The 25,334-nt window shown below is 42.6% G+C and overlaps 1 protein-coding gene and 1 long non-coding RNA gene across 2 annotated transcripts; one reads left to right on the forward strand and one right to left on the reverse strand.

Annotated features, from left to right (window-relative positions):
• Positions 1–1,382: 1,382 nt before the first annotated feature.
• LOC112256474 lies at positions 1,383–6,347 on the reverse strand. Its single transcript, XR_002954418.2, has 4 exons — positions 6,032–6,347; positions 5,312–5,579; positions 2,355–2,518; positions 1,383–1,860 (listed from the first exon to the last, which is right to left on the reverse strand). It is a non-coding gene; the product is annotated as an uncharacterized LOC112256474 (long non-coding RNA).
• Positions 5,326–24,858, forward strand: LOC112256473 (zinc finger protein Rlf). Its single transcript, XM_024429763.2, has 8 exons — positions 5,326–5,558; positions 16,141–16,295; positions 16,548–16,629; positions 18,198–18,333; positions 18,459–18,661; positions 18,921–19,057; positions 19,250–19,391; positions 19,540–24,858. Exons 1-8 carry the CDS (start codon positions 5,379–5,381, stop codon positions 24,160–24,162), a joined length of 5,658 nt encoding a protein of 1,885 aa, XP_024285531.1. The 5' UTR covers positions 5,326–5,378; the 3' UTR covers positions 24,163–24,858.
• The last annotated feature ends 476 nt before the right edge of the window (positions 24,859–25,334 follow it).

The raw sequence follows: 25,334 nt of genomic DNA on the forward strand, positions 1-25,334 counted from the left end.
AAAGAGTATGGGGATGAGGTAGGTAGATTGGGTGGGATATTTACCGATGGACTATGTACAGTTAGTGAGGGAGATAAGTCTCCAACTTCAGCGATTTTTGCAATTCGTTCCAGTCACAGGTAGCACAGAACTGGAAGGAAAGGCGGCCAAATGAGGTGTTGGCTTTAGGGATGATCAGTGAGATACACCTGCTGGAGCGCGTGCTACGGGTGGGTGTTACCATCGTGACTAGTGAACTGAGATAAGGCGGAGCTTTACCTAGCATGAACTTGTAGATGACCTGGAGCCAGTGGGTCTGGCGACGAATATGTAGCGAGGGCCAGCCGACTAGAGCATACAGGTCGCAGTGGTGGGTGGTATAAGGTGCTTTAATAAAAAAACGGATGGCACTGTGATAAACTGCATCCAGTTTGCTGAGTAGAGTATTGGAAGCTATTTTGTAGATGACATTGCTGAAGTCCAGGATCGGTAGGATAGTCAGTTTTACTAGGGTAAGTTTGGCAGCGTGAGTGAAGGAGGCTTTGTTGCGAAATAGAAAGCCGACTCTAGATTTGATTTTAGATTGGAGATGTTTGATATGTGTCTGGAAGGAGAGTTTACAGTCTAGCCAGACACCTAGGTACTTATAGATGTCCACATATTCTAGGTCGGAACCATCCAGGGTGGTGATGCTAGTCGGGCATGCGGGTGCAGGCAGCGAACGGTTGAAAAGCATGCATTTGGTTTTACTAGCGTTTTAAGAGCAGTTGGAGGCCACGGGAAGGAGTGTTGTATTGCATTGAAGTTTGTTTGGAGGTTAGATAGCACAGTGTCCAAGGAAGGGCCAGAAGTATACAGCATGGTGTCGTCTGCGTAGAGGTGGATCAGAATGACCAGGCATCCTCAACTGACGGGATGAGGTCAATATCCTTCCAGGATACCCGGGCCAGGTCGATTAGAAAGGCTTGCTCACAGAAGTGTTTTAGGGAGCGTTTGACAGTGATGAGGTGTGGTCGTTTGACCGCGGACCCGTAGCGGATACAGGAAATGAGGCAGTGATCGCTGAGATCCTGATTGAAGACAGCGGAGGTGTATTTGGAGGGCCAGTTGGTTAGGATAACGTCTATGAGGGTGCCCTTGTTTACAGATTTAGGGTTGTACCTGGTGGGTTCATTGATGAATTGTGTGAGATTGAGGGCATCTAGCTTAGATTGTTGGACTGCCGGGGTGTTAAGCATATCCCAGTTTAGGTCACCTAACAGAACAAACTCTGAAGCTAGATGGGGGGCGATCAATTCACAAATGGTGTCCAGGGCACAGCTGGGAGCTGAGGGGGGTCGGTAGCAGGTGGCAACAGTGAGAGACTTATTTCTGGAGAGATTCATTTTTAAAATTAGAAGTTCGAACTATTTGGGTATGGACCTGGAAAGTATGACATTACTTTACATTACTTTACAGGCTAACTCCTCCCCCTTTGGGAGTACTACGACACCTCCGCTCAAGATCTCACAGAGCTGCAACGAGATGACAGGGTGAGTTCAGCCACTCACAGGACAGAAACAGTGGTGGCAGAGGGCCACAGTAGTCAGACCTGTGGAGCAAAGGTCCTACGAGGTGAAGACAGAACAGGGCCAAGTCTTCAGGAGGTACAGGCGACACCTGAGGAAGAGCAGTGAAATAAAGGATTTCCCCACTGTTGAGGAGCCTGGCAAAGAGCCAGTAAACAGAGCACCAGCTGACGCCCAGCAGGGTACTGAACACAATCTAGAGTTGAATGCTGCACCTCAACAAGAAGATCCAAACATCTCAGGTCAAGCACCTCCTGATGTAATCAACACTGCCCACACAAAGTCTGGTAGGGCCATCCGAAGACATATACACCTGAAAGAATGTGTGAAGGTAAAAAAAAGAAATGGACAGTCAGAGACAGTAAACAAACATTCAGTTCACATTCCAATTTATCGCAGACATGGACTACAAGCCAAAGTTAGGTGGAGTCTGCCTTTGTTGTAAAAAATATTTTAAAAAGAAAAAAGAGAACATGTAGCAATATTGATGTTACTCATATTGATGTTACACAGGAAACGGAAACCAGTTGTTACTTACTTTATTAATGTGCTGGTTGACAATATATGCTTAACTGTATATATTTATATCTTTGTCTGTCGTGACTACAACACAAAGCATATTAAAACAAATAACTTGCTAAAAGTTTGCCTGCATTGATTAAATGTCGCCTAAAGGAGCGAAATGTAAACACCGAATTTTCTGTCAATATATTAAGAAACTAACGAATGTTGGGGGAGCAAAAAGTGCCTATTTCAATATGGACTAAGCTAACAGGTTAATTTCCACCATTCACGGACTACACCCACCTTCCTCTGTGAAAAATTGAATGACATGCTGTCGCCCTTTCTTTTCTTTCTCCGGTCTTTCCGTTTTTGGAAGCCAGATTTATCTTTAGGAAGCTGAGACATGATGCTCTACCGGCACTCCTCACTAGCAATTCACTGCTAGCAAGTACAGTTCTGGATGTGTACTTTTTTTTTGCCAAAAACAAGAAAAGAAAAAGAAACCGTTAGTTTTATTAATACATTGTAAATAAAATATGATATTAATGATGATAGGTTAATAATTGAATATTGAATTTTGTTTGAACCTAAATGTCATTTTTTAGGGTCATTTTTTAGGGCCCATTTTTAGGGTCACAGGCCCTTAGAATCACCCTGACTGTACTGTTCAAACTTGTAAAAAATAGATGTCTGAATTTCAACATCCATTGACGTTCGCTGTCGGTCAGTGCTTTCGTTCAAGATTCTGTACAGATTTTTAGAGCAACTAAAAATCTCCACAGACCTGCGATGACCTATGCATGCTATCTTGAACATGCACGCTTAATATCATTACATAAGAATACATATATATACATAGAATACATAAGAATTTATATTAACGGTAACCTCAATGTGGACATGGAACTATTACTCATTTTAAGGTTGAATGTTACATTAGTTTCTAAGCTAGCCTTTAGGCTATTTACTATATTACAAAATGAATATTGAATTGTTTAGTTGACAATGCAAGGAGATGTACAGTGCCTTTCGAAAGTATTCAGACCCCTTGACTTTTTCCACATTTTGTTACGTTACAGCCATGTTCTAAAATGGATTAAATCGTTTCCCTCCCCCTCAAATCTACACACAATACCCCAATAACGACAAAACAAATGCATTCAAAATAAATCAACTGAAATACCTTATGTAAATAAGTATTCAGACCCTTCGCTATGAGACTCGAAATTGGGCTGAGGTGAATCCTGTTTCCATTGATCATCCTTGAAGATCTTTCCACAACTTGATTGGAGTGCACCTGTGGTAAATTAAATTGATTGGACATGATTTGGAAAGGCACACAGGTCTACATAAGGTCCCACAGTTGACAGTGCATGTCAGAGCAAAAACCAACCAATAAGGTTGAAGTAAATGTCCGTAGAGCTCTGAGACAGGATTGTGTCGAGCCACAGATCTGGGGAAGGGTACAAAAACATTTATTCAGCATTGAAGGTCCCCAAGAACACAGTGGTCTCCCTCATTCTTAAATGGAAGAAGTTTGGAACCATCAAGACTCTTCCTAGAGCTGGCTGCCCGGCCAAACTAAGCAATCGGGGAGAAGGGCCTTGGTCAGGTAAGTGACCAAGAACACAATGTTCACTGACAGAGCGCCAGAGTTCTGTGGAGATGGGAGAACCTTCCAGAAGGAAAACCATCTCTGCAGCACTCCACCAATCAGGCATAGAGATCCTCGATGAAGACCTCAGACTGAGGCGAAGGTTCACCTTCCAACAGGACAACGACCATAAGCACACAGCCAAGACAATGCAGGAGTGGGTTCGGGGCAAGTCTCAACGTCCTTGACTGGCCCAACCAGAGCCCGGGCTTGAACCCGATTGAACATCTCTGGAGACCTAAAAATAGGTGTGCAGCGACACTACCCATCCAACTTGATGAGCTTGAGAGGATCTGCAGAAAATAATGGGAAAAACTCCCCAAATACAGGTGTGCCAAGCTTGTAGCGTCATAACCAAGAAGACTCAAGGCTGTAATCGCTGCCTTAGGTTCTTCAACAAAGTACTGAGTATTTATATAAATGTAATATTTCAGTTTATTTTTTCTACATTTGCAAAATTCATGAGGGGAAAACACTATTTAATCCCTTTTACAATAAGGCTGTAATATTTCATAGGAAATGGGTGATGGACATCCACAAATTAATAAATACCATACGGAAGGTAGCATACCATACTAAATGTCATGTTTCGGATTTACATACAGAATAATACTAAATGCTCTGAGACCAGGTTGGGGAGGGAGGAACATGAATTTGTGAGCCAAACAAATAATGCTTTAAGTTGGGGGTTGAGAGCTTGCTACCAGCTGTGGTAGACATCCAACCCACTAATAAAACGACAGGGGGTAAAAAAAAAAACAATACGTGGTATACGTGTATATACGTGTTTCAACTGTTCAATTTATAAAATATTAGTAAAAAAAAAATGTATTAAAAAATGTGTCCACTTATTTTAAATACAGCTAAAAACATTTAACATGTTAGAAGAAAAATAACAATTGTGTTTTTCAGATACAAGACATGTTGAATTTACATTACGTATTAGACAAACGCAGACATGCCCTCTACTAGACAATTGGTGCAAAATATTTATGGGAAATATAGCTACAAATTACGTTTAAAATGTACTCTGTATAAATATTCATTATGTAGCGACAAGTCCGCACCTTCCCTGTTGCTGCAAGCGTATCAACATGTGCCGTGGGCCTACACAATACAACTGCTCAATAAATTAAAAGCTACATGACAACACAAAAACATTGAGTACGGTTACATGCACACAATAATGCGACCATTGCAGATAGATTCATATATAATAGTTTGATTAAAATGTTTACAAACGATTAAAACCAGGCTGTATCACAGTCTTATAAGGCGGCGCACAATTGGCCCAGCGTCTTCGGGGGTTTGGCTGTCATTAAACATAAGAATTCGTATTGTTCTTAACTGGCTTGCCTACTTAAATAAAGGTTGAAATATATATTTATGTTATCTACCTGTAGTACAGCAGGCTTTGACACTAATATACTCTAACTGTGTAGAATTGCAGCGTCTCTGGGAGTGGACTATTTGGGGGTATTTTTTTTCCAGCAGTATGTGATTGAATAGAATATATAGTCGTTTACAATAAATTAAATTCCTATGCAAAAAAAATATGGTGGAACAACAGATGAAAGGTATAGTTACCATAACCAAATGTCATTACCTGGAGCAGTGGTGAGTGCACGCCGATCACATGACAGGCTGCATACGCGCGGTGGCGGGGAGTGAGGATGGCGGATAGTGATGTTGAACCAGCACCCGACTGGAGTAATCGGCTGTCTAATACTGCCGAGGAAACTTTCGTCGCCACGGAAGGCTTGCTGACTACCTTGAGAGCGCTGGAAGCAACGCTCTGGCAACAAGACATTTCGGAAATATCTTCCACCGAATATTGCGACAACTTCTGCCAGGTAACTAGCGTGCACGCAAAACTGAAAGGAAAAGGAACGATGTTGGCTGTATGCGCCAATATGGCCTTTAGTTGCTAACTAGGTAGAACATTTACCAGGATAAGCGAACAATCTACATTAATGCACGACTATAAGCAACGCAAAGTATAACACAGCTGTATTACATGCCTTCAATGTGCAAAAGACAACATGCAATCGTCAGTGGTTCTAACTCTAGCCAGCTAGTTAACGTTAGCAATGTTAACATGGTTGTTCTACAAGCTTGAGGTACAGTAGCCCAGTGTTGGACTAAAGGAGCCTAACGTTACACCTTAGTCCAAGGACCTTATGTTCTGGAAGCCAAAACAACCAAATAATGCTCCATCTAAACATGAAACGGTTATCAATTGCAATAACGTTACAGTTCTATAAACATAAATCCCTCTACATTCATATCACATCAAAACTATTTCACAAAGGCAAAAGACACTTACTGTACACTGTTTTGACACAGTTGCAGCCTACAGTATTGTTCTGTCTTCCGTTTACATGCATACCTGTGCTAATTAACTATCTTAACTTTGTTTTCGAAACAAGCGCTGTTACATTGAAATATGGCCATTTGGGAACCCTAACCCGATAAAGGTCTATCAATTTAACGTTTTGTTTACAAAAAAAATACGCGCCAATATGACAGATAAGGTCCTTAATGTTTCCAAAACCATACGGCAAGCGATGCGTGTTGATGTTCAGGCAGAGCGTCGCGCTCTGAACAATGACTTACACGGAACCGCGCGTGCGCCATCGTGCTTAAATGTATTTTGTCCCCCTACACCAAAAGCGATCACGACACGCAGGTTACAATATCTAAACAAATTACATTCATTTGTGGACAGGTCGAAAAGGGTTAAACATATATGGCAATTTAGCCAGCTAATTTGTCCTATTTAGCTAGCTTGCTCTTGCTAGCTAATTTGTCCTGGTACATAAACATTAGGTTGTGCATTTCAGGTAAAATAACAAGGTTCTCTACTCTGACAATTAATCCGCACATGAAAACGGTCAACCGAATTGTTTCTAATCATCTCTCCTCCTTCCAGGCTTTTTCATCTTTAACTTATATGGTGATTGGCATCTACACTTTCATAGTATTACCACGGCAACAGGTTGTCTTTCAATCACCGACGTGGGTGTAACCAATGAGGAGATGGCACCTGGGTACCTGCTTCTATAAACCAATGAGGAGATGGGAGAGGCAGGACTTGCATCGCGATCTGCGTCAGAAATAGGAATGACTTCTATTTCAGCCCGTGGCAACGCAGACGCTCGTTGGCGCAATTATTGAATAACATAGATTTCTACAATTATTTTGCAATGCTCGCACGCAGCGGTGTGGTCAGCCTATAATGTGTAATGCATTGGAACTGAGTCCTGATCAAGGGCTAGTCAGAGAGGAAGATGGTCAGTGCTCCAGGATGACAATAAGGCTTGCAAAAATATTTTTTATGCTAAATCCAGTACATAGAAACAAGTAGCTAGTTTATCTTGTTGCTCTTTGCAACGTTTTAAATGTTTACAGTAAAAGCTGAACTGGGCTGGATGGCATCACGTTTTGTTTATCAGGGCTAGCTGGAAATCAGGCACTTGGAGGCATGCATGTGAATAGGCCTGCAGGGTTGTCACTAGTTAATACAACAGTCAGTCAAAATTGTCTTTTGTAAAAATTCATGAAAACAACAATTTGATTGTTGGTCTTAGTTTAAGGTTATTGGTGTGGTTAGGTTTAACATCAGATTTGAGAAGATACATGGTAGAAATAGGCAGGGTTTAGTATAATTATGACTGGCCTTCAGGGCAAGAGTTCTTCATTACTTATCAATTAGCTTTGTCTGACAACTCACCCTGAATGTAATTCTGCTGCTCTATCGATCGCTACATACATTGTTTGAAAATGCCACCCTACAATAGTATTGCATGGTATACTGAAACGTTGGTACTTTTTCAATTCATATGTTTTACTTTTGGTACTTCTTTCAAATGTCTCACGTCGTCTACTGGTTGAGAGAGGATCAAGTCTCTCTCAGCGAAGCCGATGTCCCCTTATAGCACGAGCCTGCTCCACTTACTCATTGCTAGCTCTAGCCTATTCTGAGAAACCACTGCAATCACTGAGAGTCTGGGCTGCATCATCACTTATGCAGCACAGAAGTTAACACACTTGAATAATGCAACGCGGCATGTAGAAATGTTGAAACTGTTCATTACTGTTCGCAAAACAATGTCCTATACAGACTAGAACACTTTGTACAAAGCAGAAAGATCCCAGTAGTTTCCTGCTTTGTGGGTTAAATTTCCTTGCTAGTTTACAGCTAACATCAATTCACTACCCTATTACATTGTTTATGTAAAACGTAACGCAAAATATTGGTGATTTCAAAGCTGATTGTCACCAAAAGCTTTATTAATTGACTTCATCTCCCCCACCTCGCGTCTCTCCCAGTCAAGATCATATTTGCTCCATCCTGTACTGAATGTGTGTGTGAATGATATCATTAGTCTTAAAGAAACAGCACACTTTTATAAAAGAGGAGATTGCTTCTTCTATGCAATAGTGTTAATCAGTACAATAAAATAAGTCCCAAAATGGAAGGGAAACTTTAAAAAAATCTGTAGCCCTATGAAATCAGCATAAACAAGCTCAAAAACTCAATCCATGCACACACTGCATTTACCTATTGTGAATAGGCCTAGGCAACATTTTGATTTACCCAATTTATCAGTAGATGAGAGATTTACCATTCGAATAAAGGATTACCATTATGATATGTGGTTAAATAATCAGTCAAATTGATTGTATGGTTGTATAATAATAAAATATCTAATAATAATAATAATAAAAAGATCTGCCATTCTGTGACTTTGGCTAATATGCCTTTTTATTCTTTTTTTTTTTGCTGGAGGTATCGAGTATTGTGATACTAAACCTCATATCGGTATCAAAGTCAACAATTTGGTATTGTGACAACACTACCCTAGATGTTGTTTGTGTGACTTCAAAATAAGAGGCATTGTACAAAACAAATGAATCGGCAATTGGCTAGTCTTTAACCAATCAGAGTATCAAAATTGATAACGATATCTTGTAGGCCGGCTCTGGCCCAAACCATCAGTTTCTCTGACCAATCAGAATGATCAGAATGTGTTCGCATTCTAGAAAACGTTGGAGGGAGGCAAATCCAGACTCATTGTGGAGAAGAAACGTCAGTTGGCCAGAGCGATGTGGACTGGTAGCCAGGAAATAAATATCTTTCCTAGCTAGTGCATTTATTGTTTATCTTTACATTTTTTAAGTATATTTAAAAGATCTTTTCAGACTTTATTGAACAGATAGAGAGCGGGGATGACAGTGGAGAAAGATAGAGGTTGTGTCAAAGGGGCAGGCAGTAGGTCGGATTCGATCCTATTCCGACACCGCATGCAAGTGTGCCGTAGACCAGTTGTTCTCAACTGGTTTTGCCTTGGGACCCAAACTGAACCAAGTTGTCCCAGTAGCGACCCAATATTCACATTGCGAAAAATAATTGCCAAAATACAATCTGGAAAACAATTTTTAATGATATATTGATAGTAACTGTAGCAATAAATTGGTCATACAATTAGAGCTGATCTTCATCTGTCACAACAACAGACAAACCCAGTCTGCTTAAACTAATAACACACAAATTAATGTATTTTTCTTTTCTATATTGAATACATAATTTAAACATTCACAGTGTAGGTTGGAAAAAGTATTTGAACCCCGAGGCTAATGACTTCTTCAAAAGCTAAAACACTCACAAAACTTGAGTTTGCTATTCACAAGAAGCATTGCCTGATGTAAACCATGCCTCTAACAAAAGATATCTCAGAAATGGTTGACTTGCATAAAGCTGGAAAGGGTTACAAAAGAATCTCTAAAAGCCTTGATATTCATCAGTCCACGGTAAGACAAATAGTCTATAAATGGAGAAAGTTCAGCACTGTTGCTACTCTCCCTAGGAGTGGCCGTCCTGCAAAGATGACTGTAAGAGCACAGCGCAGAATGCTCAAGAAGAATCCTAGTGTCAGCTAAAGACTTACAGAAATCTCTGGAACATGCTAACATCTCTGTTGACGAGTCTACTATACGTAAAACACAAAACAAGAATAGTGTTCATGGGAGGACACCACAGAAGAAGACACTGATGTCCAAAGTTCGCAAAAGAACATCTGCATGTTCCACAGAGCTACTGGCAAAATATTCCTTGGGCAAATGAAACTACATTTGAGATGTTTGGAAGGAACACACAACACTATGTGTGGAGAAAAAAAAGGCACAACACACCAACATCAAAACCTCCTCCCAACTGTAAAGTATGGTGGAGGGAGCATCTCCTGACTGTTGTGTAGGTCTGATCCGCAACTACAGAAAACGTTTGGTTGAGGTTATTGCTGCCAAAGTAAGGTCAACCAGTTATTAAAACAAGGGTTCACATACTTTTTCCACCCTGCACTGTGAATGTTTACACAGTGTGTTCAATAAAGACATGAAAACATATAATTTTTTTGTGTGATATTAATTTAAGCCTGTATTTGTCTCTTGTTGTGACTTAGATGAAGATCAGATCAAGTTTTATGACCAATTTATGCAGAAGTCCAGGTAATTCCAAAGGGTTCATACTTTTTCTTGCCACTGTATATGACAAGGGAACAACCTTCCCACCTCATTCATTGTCAATAATAAAATGTTGCCCATGTTCTTGATGAAGAATGTTCAACTCACTAGCTTGAAACTACAAAATCCACCAAAAATAATGCTGGCAGATTTATTCACTGTAATTTTCAACCTCTCCTTGTCCCAGTCTGTAATCCTCACATGTTTTAAGCTAACCACATGCATTCCTGTTCCCAAGAACTCTGACTTCATGCCACAATGACTACCGCCCTGTAGCATGTAGTGCTTTGAGAGGCTGGTTATGGCACACATGAACTCCATCGTCACAGATGGATATAGATGGCGCAATCTCAATAGATCATTCAATCTCAATTGCACTCCACACTGATAACCAACCTAGATAAGAGGAATACCTATGTGAGAATGCTGTTCTTTGACGACAGCTCAGCGTTCAACACTTGTCCCTCCAATCTCGTCACAAAGCTTATGACCCTGGGACTGAACACCTCCCTCTGCAACTGGATCCTAGATTTCCTGACGGGCCAACCCCAGGTGGTGATGGTAGGCAACAACTGTCTGACCTCCAACCTCAACACGGGGCCCCACAGGGGTGTGTACTTAGTCCGCTCCTGTGACTCCCTGTTTACCCACGACTCCGTGGCCACGCACAACTCAAACGCCATCATCAAGTTTGCTGACGACACGCCGGTGGTACGATGAGACGATGAGACAGCCTGCAGGGAGGAGGTCAGTGACTTGAGAGTGTGGGGCCTGAACAACAACCTCTCCCTCAAAATCAGTAAGACCAAGGAGCTGATTGTAAACTACAGGAAAGGGGGAGTGATCACACCCCCATCCACATCAATGGGGCTGCAGTGGAGCGGGTTGAGAGCTTCAAGTTCCTCGGTGTCCAAATCACTAAGAACTTAAAATGCTCCTCAGTTGTAAAGAAGGCACGACAGCACCTTTTCTCCCTCAGGAGGTTGAAAAGGTTTGGCATAAGCCCTCAAATCCTCAGTTCTACAGCTGCACCATTGAGAGCATATTGACTGGTTGCATCACTGCTCGGTATGGCAATAGCACCGCCCTCAATTGCATGGCGCTACAGAGGGTGGTGCGCACAGCCCAATACATCACTGGTGCCGAGCTCCCTGCCATCCAGGACCTATCATGCGGTGTGAAAGGAAGGCCCGGGAAAATAGTTAGATTCTAACCACCCAAGCCATAGACTTCTTTCTGCTTCCGCACAGCAAACGCTACCGGTGCATCAAGTCTGACACCAACAGGCTCCTGAACAGCTTCTTTTCCCATGCCATAAGACTGCTAAATAACTAATGAAATGCCTAAACAGACTGAGTTGGCCTCTGTATTTTATTCTTATTTTTGCAATGTCTCTATACATACACAGTGCCCTACACACTATTGCCCACAGGGGGTTGGTGGTACCTTAATTGGGGAGGACGGGCTCGTGGTAATGGCTGGAGTGGAACTCTGATACTCCAACACGCATACCAACACTCACTCCATCTGCTCACACAATAATATGCACATACACTAACCGGTCAATAGTTTTAGAACACCTACTCAAGAGTTTCTTTATTTTTACTATTTTCTACATTGTAGAATAATAGTGAAGACATCAAAACTATGAAATAACACATGGAGTCATGTAGTAACCAAAAAGTGAAACAAATCTAAATATATTTGAGATTCTTCAAATAGCCACCCTTTGCCTTGATGACAGCTTTCCACACACTCGGCATTCTCTCAACCAGCTTCACCTGGAATGCTTTTCCAACAGTCTTGAAGGAGTTCCCACGTATGCTGAGCACTTGTTGGCTGCTTTTCCTTCACTCTGCGGTCTGACTCATCCCAAACCATCTCAATTTGGTTGAGGTTTGGAGATTGTGGAGGCCAGGATTTCACTCCTTCAACGGTGTTTGCGCTCACAGGATTCTGTGGGAACATGCCTCCCCGGAGAAAGACACGGATAAGGTGTGTTTGACCCCTGTGATAGTCCACAGATGGTCAGCCATCCAAACAATGTCATAAATCGTGATTGAGTCATCACGCTGGGCCTCGGTGCCTGCAAGTCACCAGTCGCCAGTATCACCTTCTCTCATTCTTCCACTACAGCTGTGAAAACGACCCAACGTTTATGATAAGATTTCAGTTCAGCTTGGATGCATATTTTATGTGGTTGAAATACTTGCAGCTTTTATGATGCTAATAAAGATAGATACCATCTGTAGAGGTGCTAACTGCGCATGCGTCAAAAACTCCACTCCTGTTCCCAAGTCAAAATGTAGCTTACATTTGGTGTATCATTTTACTGCAAGAAATGCTCAATTCTGCAGTAGTTAATATGAAGGCTATGTGAGAGGTTATTGACCTACAGTCACTGTTCAGTTTCCATTAAACCCATCTGAACAGTTCCCTTGACGTGCCATAGGCTTATTTGAATTCCCCATCTTGTGACAATCACAATCATCACACACAACATAGCCGACACTGGTACTTTTATGTCCTTCCCTTTATTTTTATCTCTCCATTTCGCAGCTTTTTGACTGTAGATTGACAAACCTTTTCTGCCCGCTCCCAAAAGCATTTGCCGATTGCCGTGTAGGCAATTTGGCATGCGTACAGTTCAGCCCTAAAGCTTAGGCTTGCACACTAATGCCACATAGCTTTTTTTTTTTAACTAACTGCAACCTATATATATAAATTGCACTAAACTATTAAGGTACTGTTTCCTCTTTATTCCACCTGCCACCCACCCGCCCTTCATCCACACAATATTTGCATTATGAGTCAACCCGCACATCACTACACCCTAGGCATAGCTGCTTCAAAAAAACATACATTTTTAACTTTGTCGATTGTCTGTAGACTTGGTCCTTATGCAGGGGGGAATTTGAGAAAAAATACAGAGCGTATAATTAAACAGAATTTATTTCATTTTGACATGGGGTAAACGGAGAGGAACTGGGTCTACAACACACCCATGTGTAGAATTTATAATTAAGTAAACTTTCCATTGTCTTTTTCTCAATTTCTCCTTGCATAACGACCAACCCTACGGACAATCGGCAGAGTAAATATCTAAGTATGGCTTCCGGTTGACAATTCTGTTTTTTGCAACTAGGCCTAATTCCTAGCAACGCTAGTGTGTAAATGCTAGCATTGCTAAAAGCAGCTACCTTGGCCGAAGCTAGTGCATTTATTAGCTAAACGTTATTTATTACAACTCGCTAGCTACAGCAGATCTTGTTTCAAAATCGAGTTGCTGTAAACAAGGTAATTTGACCCTATCACACTCTACAAAAACATGCCTTCTAGCTAGTTGATGTGGTTCAACCACATTTTTTTGATCACTAACATAATAAAGCAAATTTGATGTGTACATTTGTGTCAAATGCCATACGCAAGTATACATAATCAAAGATGATCTATTATATAGATTTACATTTGCACACATTGTGTATATAGATGATCTATTATATAGATCTACATTTATACACACTGCATATAGATTTTTCGATTGCGTTATTGACTGTACGTTTGTTTATCCCATGTTTAACTGTGTTGTTTGTGTCGCTTTGCTTTATCTTGGCCAGGTTGCAGTTGTAAATGAGAACGTGTTCTCAACTGGCCTTCCTGGTTAAATAAAGGTGAAATATATTTAAAAAAAATATTGACACGATAGTCGACTGACTGCTCTAACAATGGAAATAAATGTCTGCAAAGGTGGAAGACAGGCGGGAGGAGGTGAGATCAGCTGGGAACATTCTAGCCAATGACAGGGCAGATACGCATGTGAACAAGACACAACTCTGATATAAAAAGCGTTTTTCTGAAAGTTTCCAGAATTCCACGTACAGTGCTTTCAGAAAGTATTCAGACCCCTTGACTATCCACATTTTGTTACATTCCAGCCTTATTCTAAAACAGATGAAATTGTTTTTTTCCCCTCATAAATCTACACACAATAACCCATAATGACAAAGCAAAAATAGTTTTTTAAAATTTATTTTAATTTTTAGCTAATTTATAAAAATAAAAAACTGATATCACATTAGTTTTCAGATACTTTACTCAGTACTTTCTTGATGCACCTTTGGCAGTGATTACAGTTTCATAGCGTCATACCCAAGAAGACCCAAGATTGGCACACCTGTATTTGGGGAGTTTCTCCCATTCTTCTCTGCAGATCCTCTCAAGCTCTGTCAGCGTTGCTGCAGAGCTTTTTTCAGTCTCTCCAGAGATGTTAAATCGGGTTCAAGTCCGGGCTCTGACTGGGCCACTCCAAGGACATTCAGAGACTTGTCCCGGAGCCACTCCTGCATTGTCTTGGCTGTGTGCTTAGGGTCGTTGTCCTGTTGGAAGGTGCTCTTGAGCAGGTTTTATCAAGGATCTCTTTGATCTTTGCTCTGTTCATCTTTCCCTCAATCCTGACTAGTCTCCCAGTCCCTGCCGCTGAAAAACATCCCCACAGCATAATGCTGCCACCATCATGCTTCATTGTTGTGATTGATTGGCCAGGTGATGAGCAGTGTCTGGTTTCCTCCAGACGTGATGCTTGGCATTCAGGCCAAAGAGTTCAATCTTGGTTTCATCAGAACAGATTTTGTTTCTCATGGTCTGAGAGTCCTTTTAGGAGCCTTTTGGCAAACTCCAAGCAGGCTGTCATGGGCCTTTAACTGAGGAGTGGCTTCTGTCTGGCCACTCTACTCTACCATGGTTGTCTGGCTGGAAGGTTCTCCCGTCTCCACAGAGGAACTCTGGCACTCTGTCAGTGAACATTGTGTTCTTGGTCACCTCCCTGACCAAGGCCCTTCTCCCCCGATTGCTTAGTTTGCCCGGGAAGCCAGCTCTTGGTGGTTCCAAACTTCTTCTATTTAAGAATGAGGGAGTCCACTGTGTTCTTGGGGACCTTCAATGCTGCAGAAATGTTTTGGTACCCTTCCCCAGATTTGTGCCTCGACGCAATCCTGTCTCGGAGCTCTACGGACAATTACTTCAACCTTATTGGTTGGTTTTTGCTCTGACATATGCACTGTCAACTGTGGGACCTTATGTAGACAGGTGTGTGCCTTTCCAAATCATGTCCAATCAATTGAATTTACCACAGGTGGACTCTAAGTATTAGAAACATCTCAATGGAAACAGGATGCACCTGAGCTCAATTTCGAGTCTCATAGCAAAGGGTCTGAATAGTTATGTAAATAAGGTATTTCTGTTTTTTATTTTTAACAAAGTTGCAAAAAATTCTAAACTTGTTTTCGCTTTGTCATTTTGGGGTATTGTGTGTAGATTGATAAGGGTAAAAAAAACAATTGAAACGATTTTAGAATAAGGCTGTAACGTACCAAAATCTGAAAAAAGTGAAGGGATCTGAATATTTTTTTGAACGCACTGTATATCGGTACATTTCTCCCAACCTAAACATTACAAAATAGGCCTCACTTAGCAAAATAGCTATTACATTTTTTTGTTGACCAAATTTGACACTCATAGATGTCCCATACAAAAAAACGTTGTCTGCTTATCGCTGTATTGTTGCGATTTTGGTTAATCCTCTTGCTTCGCCTCTTCCTTTCTGACATAATTTGGAAATCAGGACTGTTTTTTTTTTTTTTTCCTACAGAAATTGTAGTATCATAGTTTGCTATGCTTTTTCCTCTATTTTGGCAAGATTGTGAGACCATTGTAACAAAAAGGATAACCCTAAACTGGGTTCAGTATGGCTGCTGAACCATTAATTGGAAAGTAATTGAGTGTTAAGCTAGCTGTAGCTGTTGGCTAAGTCGTTATGTTTATAAAAAAAATTAAAAATAAGTTTTATAACTAACTTGTCATTGGAAGTGTGTGTTTTTTTTTTACCTCTTTCCTCCATGACTGTCTTTGCAGGCACTGATGCACTATGCTGGGAGCAGGAATTCTGTGGAGCATGGTCTTCCCCTTCTGGAGGTCTACTGCCTGTCCATCAACTGCTTCGCTGCTGCAAGGCCACACCTCACCGCAGACTCTGATAATGTGGCCCTCGTGTTAAAGAGACTGGCATTGTGAGTCAACTCAAAGAGTAATAATGTGTTTGAAACTGTTATGGTTGTACTAACATATAAAAAAAATGTTTTTAAACCTGAGCAGTACCGCACTTTCTGCTGTGTGCTGCAATAAATAGCCTTCTTTTTTTTAAAGGCATGTCTTCTTCATTTTTTTGTGTGCTGCATGTTAGAAATGGATAACATTGTGTCGTGAAGTTTCACAAGTTGTCACTTGTCCCTCATTGTGTCCTTTTGTTATTTTGCTTTCAGGAGCTGTTTTGAACTGTTGCTGTCTGTGCCTGAAAATGAAATCCCTTATGAGGCCTGGGTTCAATTTTACCGTTCTGTTCAGGTAAAGGATGGGGTCTGTTTGATTAAAAAGTAAATGTGTTGAGAGCGCATGAGAGCACATTAGCCAAATCAAATCAAATTGTATTTGTCACATACACATGGTTAGCAGATGTTAATGCGAGTGTAGCGAAATGCTTGTGCTTCTAGTTCCGACAATGCCGTAATAACCAATGAGTAATCTAGCTAACAATTCCAAAACTACTACCTTATAGACACAAGTGTAAGGGGATAAAGAATATGTACATAAAGATATATGAGTGAGTGATGGTACAGAGCGGCATAGGCAAGATACAGTAGATGGTATTGAGTGCAGTATATACATATGAGATGAGTATGTAAACAAAGTGGCATAGTTAAAGTGGCTAGTGATACATGTATTACATAAAGATGCAGTAGATGATGTAGAGTACAGTATATACATATACATATGAGATGAATCATGTAGGGTATGTAAACATTATATTAGGTAGCATTGTTTAAAGTGGCTAGTGATATATTTTACATCATTTCCCATCAATTCCCATTATTAAAGTGGCTGGAGTTGAGTCAGTGTGTTGGCAGCAGCCACTCAATGTTAGTGGTGGCTGTTTAACAGTCTGATGGCCTTGAGATAGAAGCTGTTTTTCAGTCTCTCGGTCCCAGCTTTGATGCACCTGTACTGACCTCGCCTTCTGGATGATAGCGGGGTGAACAGGCAGTGGCTCGGGTGGTTGTTGTTCTTGATGATCTTTATGGCCTTCCTGTGACATCGGGTGGTGTAGGTGTCCTGGAGGGCAGGTAGTTTGCCCCCGGTGATGCGTTGTGCAGACCTCACTACCCTCTGGAGAGCCTTACGGTTGTGGGCGGAGCAGTTGCCGTACCAGGCGGTGATACAGCCCGACAGGATGCTCTCGATTGTGCATCTGTAGAAGTTTGTGAGTGCTTTTGGTGACAAGCTGAATTTCTTCAGCCTCCTGAGGTTGAAGAGGCGCTGCTGCGCCTTCTTCACGATGCTGTCTGTGTGGGTGGACCAATTCAGTTTGTCTGTGATGTGTACGCCGAGGAACATAAAACTTACTACCCTCTCCACTACTGTTCCATCAATGTGGATAGGGGGGTGTTCCCTCTGCTGTTTCCTGAAGTCCACAATCATCTCCTTAGTTTTGTTGACGTTGAGTGTGAGGTTATTTTCCTGACACCACACTCAGAGGGCCCTCACCTCCTCCCTGTAGGCCGTCTCGTCGTTATTGGTAATCAAGCCTACCACTGTTGTGTCGTCCGCTTGATGATGATTGAGTTGGAGGCGTGCGTGGCCACGCAGTCGTGGGTGAACAGGGAGTACAGGAGAGGGCTCAGAACGCACCCTTGTGGGGCCCCAGTGTTGAGGATCAGCGGGGTGGAAATGTTGTTGCCTACCCTCACCACCTGGGGCCGGGGAATTGAGAGAGGTTGAGGAAGTGATTTTATATCCAATCCAATTCTTGATGTGAGGGCTGTCCTACATGAACAACTTTACCACGCCGTCTCTTCCCTTAAGGGACATTTGTGGCCCGACCCCTTTCTTTGTGTGTGTTCTCACGGGTTTTGCAGGTGGCCCATGATGCCTTGATGGAGTATGGGAGCACAGACCTGCAAGCCTTGCTCCAGATCACAGGAGAGGGGGGAGCGTGGAGTAACCCTGTCCTTGGCGCCCTTCTCACCGGTCGCCCCACAAACATAGAGGAAGGTCAGTATCACCACCTTAATGCATTGACACGGTAATGCTGCACAAAGAAGCAGCAGTGACTGATAAGGCTAATCTTGTGATTTTTAAGTATTTGAAGCTACTGCTGCTCTGTCATTCTCCTTCAGTTGAGGCGTACATCGCCTTGGAGGGGGAGGGCTTCATGGAGATGCGTGTCAAACACCTGGAGAAAGTGGGGGAGGTGGCGAAGGCTGTTGTGCTGGCTAAGTCCTGTGCCGAATGCCACCTTGTCTCCAACCAAACCACCTTCCGGCAGACCTACGTCTCTCTCCTCTGCCACCTGCTGCCCGGTGAGGAGGCCATCATGGAGGTCTGTCAGTGTGTTGTTGTGAGAACAGCATCATTTGTCTTTTAGCTCAGCTCAGTTATGTTATTTATACTGCTATTTAAATAAGCGTTCAGAGAAAGCTGTTATGAAAGAAAATGTGATGGCATAGTGAATCTGACAGTTGTGTGTTGGGCAATCTTCACAAGTAGAGTATGAACTCATTCGCCCTTGAGATGTAAGTGATATGGTCCATAAAACTGTAGTTCTATACATGATTTGGCCTTTATTATTTATCCCACAGATATCCAGACTGGACTGTAAGGATGTGCTGGATATTACATGCAGTTTGGAGACTGAGGGAGAGGAAAACACGGCCTTCATCCTGTGTACCACCTTCCTAACTCAACAGCTGCAGCAGCAAAGCCTGTACTGCTCCTGGTGTGTTTTTAGTAGTCAATGTCAAATCTTGGGAAGCATATGGATAAATTGAAGTGAATGCATGTTAGGCGCAAAAAAAGGATCTTATTTGCAGAGGAACCCTGAATAATCTTAACCCAATCTTAGTTCTGGGCTGGTGTGTAGCTTTGGGGTCTTTCTAATGTATATTTCTCTATGCGGCTTCATTTCTAGGGAGCTCACACTGCTTTGGAGTAAGCTTCAGAGAAGGATTGACCCATCTTTGGAATCACTGCTGGAGCGTTGCCTGCAGCTAGGCGCCATTGCTAAGACCGTTTACCATCTGCTCTTCCTTGTGCACGTCATTCGGACAGAGGTAGAAAAATACCGCTTTTTCTCCCTCTGATTTTGAATGTCATTGCAATAAATTGTTAAGCGGTTTTGAATTGTTATTTTAGTGAAATATTTGTTTTGAAAATAAATTTACATTTGTAGGCCACTGATTTCCCCCATTTCTTCTACAGGCAGAGGTGCTTGGTCTGGCTTCATCTGTGGAGTTATGTGTTAAAGCACTACAGCTCCCAGACCAAGAGGGCACAGAGACGAGGATTTCTGTGTGCAAGACCTTAGCCTGCCTCCTACCAGACGATCTTGAGGTGTTGCGTGCTTGCCAGCTGACAGAGTTTCTTTTAGGCCTCTCTCATGTGGCCTTCAGCTCCCTTGAAGAGCTCTCTCTGCAGACCGATCAGAAGTATGACCAGGAAAATTCCATCATCCCCAACTCTCTGCGGTGTGAACTGATCCTGGCACTTAAAGCCCACTGGCCTTTCGACCCTGAATTCTGGGACTGGAAAACACTCAAGCATCAGTGCATCAGGCTGCTGGGGCTTGACCCTGAGCCAGAGGAAGATGAGGATGAGGGGGGACAGGAGAGTAGTCTTGGGCAGGATGTAAAGGAGGAGGTGGTGAGGGGCTTTGTTGACATGCCAAGAGAATACTTAAATCGGACAATTGTTGGCATTGATGGTCATAATAAAGATGAGGAAAATGAGTGGGACAGTAAACCACCTTTGAAGCCAGATGTTGAGCAGGGCTCACTTCAGAAGAAATACAAGTTCCTCTGCAAGATTTGTAAGAAAAGTGTTACTGAAACGCGAATCCTTCTTCACTCTAAGAGGCATGAAAACAACGGTGTTTTCACCTGCCCTGTCTGCCTGAAGAAGTTTAAAAGCAGAAAAGATTTTATCCCACATACTAAACTGCACCTTCGAATGCCACCCAGAAGCACTCGGCAAAAGAGAAAGGACAAAAAGAGGATTGATTGGGATAAGGAAATGGAGGACGACGACTTGGAGACTGTTGAGATTGCTCTTGATCCTTCCTTAATGCTGTACTACCAGTCCACACATGATCCTGATGTTTTGGAGCACATTCTAGAACAAGCTTCATCTGCCCGCAGGTACCCTGGACTTGAAGATAACGTCACATTTGATTACATTAACTTTCATTTTGAATTGCAGAATCATGACATATATACATGCCCTGCCACTCACTGTACAAAGACTTTTAAGCATTCCAAGTACTTGGGTGTGCATTTAAAATCTGAATACCACGTTGGGGACCAGAACGTGAAACATTATTTTGAAATGAAAGACCGTAGGGAAAAGTGCACTTACTGCCGGCGCCACTTCATGTCTGCCTATCACCACCAAAGACATCAGCGTTTGCACTACGGTGACCTGCCTTACATTTGTATGGTCACAGGTTGTGGTGCTCGTTTCAGCACCGCCAATAAGCTTGTTGCACATAAGCATAGCCATGGCTATCAAGTTAGCTACCAGTGTGAGCTCAAAGGATGTCGTCTTTCTTTCTCTGACTTGGGGCAGGTATACCACCATGAAGCACAGCACTTTCGTGATGCTGCATACAGCTGCACAAGCCTTGAATGCAAAAAGTTCTACTTTTCTAAAAAGGAATTCAGCAGGCATTTAGCCACACACGGCATTACCTTCTCTGAGGAAGACTTTGAGGCACAGAGGAAGGCCAAAATAAAACATCTTGATTCCATAACTGAGGACATAGCCAGACCCAAAAAGTATTGTAAAAGAAAGACTGCACTGGAGGAGGTAGTCAGTGGGGGAAACAATGCTACTTCCTATACATGCAGTGCGTCCTCGTCACATGTGTCGAGCTGCAAGGAGCCCAAAGGCACAATGACCTCGGTTGCTGTGTGCTTTGATGGAAAAAAGTTCACTTGTGGTTTTGAGAGGTGTGGATTGACCTTCTCCAAAGCCAGAGATGTTCACAAGCACCTGAGGTGTATTCATCCAGAGCACTTCAAGGCAGAGAATAAGGAACTCAGTCTTGACAAAGAAGTGGGCTTGAAATCTAAAGGTCTAAAGGTCAAAACAGAGCAGGACAATGATGACCAGAACAAACATGAACATGCAGCTTGTCTGCTAATGAAGGGATCAAGCCAGGGAAATGCTTGCCCTTCCCTTATTAAGAACACCACAACATCCCCATCATGCCTTGCCAATGATAATGACCATTTAAGAGAGATTTTGATTGGGCTTAGCCAGCTTAGTCTGACTCCCTCCAACTCTACAAATGGATATACTGAGCCCTCCCACCCAATGTCAGGGTCCACCACATCAAATATATCCTGCCATCAGGGTGTTGGCACCAGGTCCCCAATTGTATTATTGCAAAAGAGAGCTCTACCCGCTGTTGGTGAGAGGAGGAAATTGACATCAAACGTTGAACCATCTGTTGCCAACAGTCTACCCTCAGAGCAACACTTAGAGTCAGACCAGATCAGCCCTTATGTTTTGCAAGCTTCTACTAAACCATACTTATGTGAGCTTAATGGCTGCAATTTTAGATGTGTGATTAGCACTACCCTAAGGCGCCACTACATGAACAAGCATCACTTCTCAGAGGAGAAGGTGAAAGGAATGAAGATCCTCAAGTCACTGACATTTAAGTGCCACCTCTGCTTCAAATGCCATAGAGAGAAGACCGACTTGAGGGTTCATTATCTTCAGACTCATAGACTTAGCGAGGCAGTTGTGGAGAAAATGAGCTGGTCTAAAAAGTGGGTTCGGGGTAAACCCCCAGAACCCACCAAGCCCACAGTCTCGTTTATACAAAATTCTCAGACCCTCACCTGGCAACACCCCTCCTGGCAGCAGAAGTACCTAAAAAAGAAAATAATGTGGAGGCGACAAAACGTTGTACAATTTGCTAAGTCTGGAGACAAGAGTACGAAATGGAGTCACGCGCCATCTTCTGTGCAGGATCAGTTTGAGGAGGAAAGTGAGGATGGAGATATGCAAAGGGGCAGGGGCAGCATTTATATGTGCAAGCACAAGGACTGTGGGATGCTTTTCTGTCACACCTACAGTCTTTATCGCCACAAGAAGAAGCATCATTCACAGGTGATGGGACGTCCTTCCATGCTTTCAGAAGACCCAGTTTTACAGAAGTTTAGGTGCAGCTACGCCAACTGTAATGCCTCTTACCTCCTGAACAGTAGCCTGGTGCGTCACTTGGAGAGTGAGCATCCTTACCAGGTGAACCGTAGCCTAAAGCATCACAGAAAGAGTTATCCTTACCAGGCGACCATGTACTGCAAGTATGAGGGCTGTACACAAGTGTTCACCCAAAGCAGTAGTCTGAAAAAACATGTACTCTCTAGCCACCTCAATTACTATGATTCACTTGTATTGCGTCTCCAGAATACTCACAATGACACTTCAGTCACTGGTTGCCAAAAAAAGTTTATCTTCACATCCTCTACGCCACAAAAAGATGCAACCAAACTACCTCTCGGGCAATCTCTGAGACACTGCCCAAAGTCTCCCGAAGATGTTAAGGCTGAAGAAACTAGTGAAGAGCATGATGAAGATGATGGTGAAATTTTGAATGTTGACCAAAGTATTGTAGAGTCTAAATCAAAACACAAGTTTGAAGATTTGGTCTTCCGTTCCCATGAGGAGGCCTTGCAGATGTGCCAAGATCGCTGTCAACGTGAAGCGTACCCATGCATGGTGCAGGGTTGTGATTCTGTAGTCAAATTTATACGTAGTATGCGACGTCACTATTTGAATTGCCACAAATTAACCAATCGGGCTTTCAAATTGAATGAGGATAAGCTTGTGTTTAGAGCAGAGCAACTGGAGGAGCTGATACAGAGGAATACTGTATTGTCTGTGTGGCCTGATATGACGAGGGCACCTAACGGAGTTCTGAAGATGGAGTATCAAGCAGAGCCAGAGAACCCTGGTGGTCCATCTGTGCCTATGAGTCTACACTCCATCAAAGCAGAAACACTGGATGACTATGACCCACTGGGGTTGAAAGAGGAGCCAACTGCTGAGAGGAATGTTTTGGTCAGTGCAGATGACTTGCTTTATGGAGAACCTTCTGGGCACATGGAGGACCCTGCTACTCAGAACAGCCACAGCCAAGAGGCGAGGCCAAGGCGAAGATCCTCAAACCCACCGGCTCTTGATCTCTCTCCCCCATCCTCCCTCAGATTCTGTGTTGATGAGAGCTTCTTGGACAGTTCAGGCAAAGATGGTGGCAAACCAACAAACATTTCTGTGCCCTTGCCCTCCCCTCAAGCCCGCCAGCCACTTAAACGTAAGAACGAGCTCCCTGAGCACCCTCCCATTTCAAAGGACCCCCAGCCTCAAAGCCCCACCCCTCGCACATTTGACCTGGCTACTTACAGACCTATGGGATTCGAGTCATCTTTCCTGAAATTCATACAGGAGAACTCCAAGGATAAGGATGCTGAGAGGCCCCAGGCTTCACACTCCAACAACCCCCGGCCTGATCCACCTGTGGTGTCAGCTCGGCGGCGGGATTCCTACAGACGTAGCTGTTTTGTAAAGGAGAACAGCCAGGTGGGACTCACTACTACCTGTAGCAGGCTGGCTCATTCTTCCCCACTTAAGCCTCTTCCCAGGACAGGAGAATACACATCAGTCCAGAACTTACACGTCATCTTAGAAAAGGCTCTTACAGGTTGTGGCGACCTAGCCATTAAACAGCTGCAGCACCAAAGGCCTGTAGTGGTTCTTGAGAGACCAAGGTTTTTCACTTCCTTGCTTGACCTCTTTCCCCACAAAAACGAATGATAAGCTACTTCTCGAAGGTTTGTAGAACTGAGCACTTTTGTGTCCAATATGAAGACTTTTTTTCTAATGTTATTACTACTCTGATATTATCAGTATCTTTTAAGTTGCCAAACTGAGCAGCTCAAGTTCTTTAATTTACCTACATGTTTCAACCTGTGAAAAATGGCCCCCTGATTTTTTTTAAAAACAACCTCTTCAGTCTTTATTATATTTCTGTCAGATGATGAACATTTCAATGTAGATACACAGTGGCAAGAAAAGTATGTGAACCCTTTGGAATTACCTGGATTTAAACTCGCTTAAACTAATAACACACATTATTGTATTTTTCTTGTCTATATTGAATACTTAATTTAAACATTCACAGCGTAGGTTGGAAAAAGTATGTGAACCCCTAGCCTCTAGTGACTCCCAAACCTGCTATGTGAACCCCTAGGCTAATGACTTCTCCAAAAGCTAATTGGAGTCAGGAGTCTGCTCACCTGGAGTCCAATCAATGAGACAAGATTGTAGATTTTGGTAGAGCTGCCTTGCCCTATAAAAAACACTCACAAAATTTGAGTTTGCTATTCACAAGAAGCATTTCCTGATGTGAACCAAGCCTTGAACAAAAGAGATCTCAGATGACCTAAGATTAAGAATTGTTCACTTGCATAAAGCTTGAAAGGGTTACCAAAGTATCTCTAAAAGCCTTGATGTTCATCAGTCCATGGTAAGACAAATTGTCTATAAATGGAAAAAGTTAAGCACTGTTGCTACTCTCCCAAGGAGTGACCGTCCTGCAAAGATGACTGCAAGAGCACAGCGCAGAATGCTCAATGAGGTTAAGACAAATACTAGAGTGTCAGCTAAAGACTTACAGAAATCTCTGGAACATGCTAACATCTCTGTTCATGAGTCTAAGATATGTAAAACACTAAACAAGAATGTTGTTCATGGGAGGACACCACGAAAAGAGCCATTGCTGTTTTTTTGTTTTTTTTTAACATTGCTGCACGTCTGAAGTTTGCAAAAGTGCACCTGGATGTTCCACAGCTCTACTGGCAAAATATTCTGTGGACAGATGAAACTGCAGTCGAGTTGTTTGGAAGGAACACAGAACACTGTGTGTGGAGAAAAAAAGGCACAGAACACCAACATCAAAACCTCATCCCAACCGTAAAGTATGGTGG

This window comes from Oncorhynchus tshawytscha, linkage group LG08 (assembly GCF_018296145.1).
Source record: "Oncorhynchus tshawytscha isolate Ot180627B linkage group LG08, Otsh_v2.0, whole genome shotgun sequence".
Taxonomy (NCBI): Eukaryota; Metazoa; Chordata; class Actinopteri; order Salmoniformes; family Salmonidae; genus Oncorhynchus; species Oncorhynchus tshawytscha.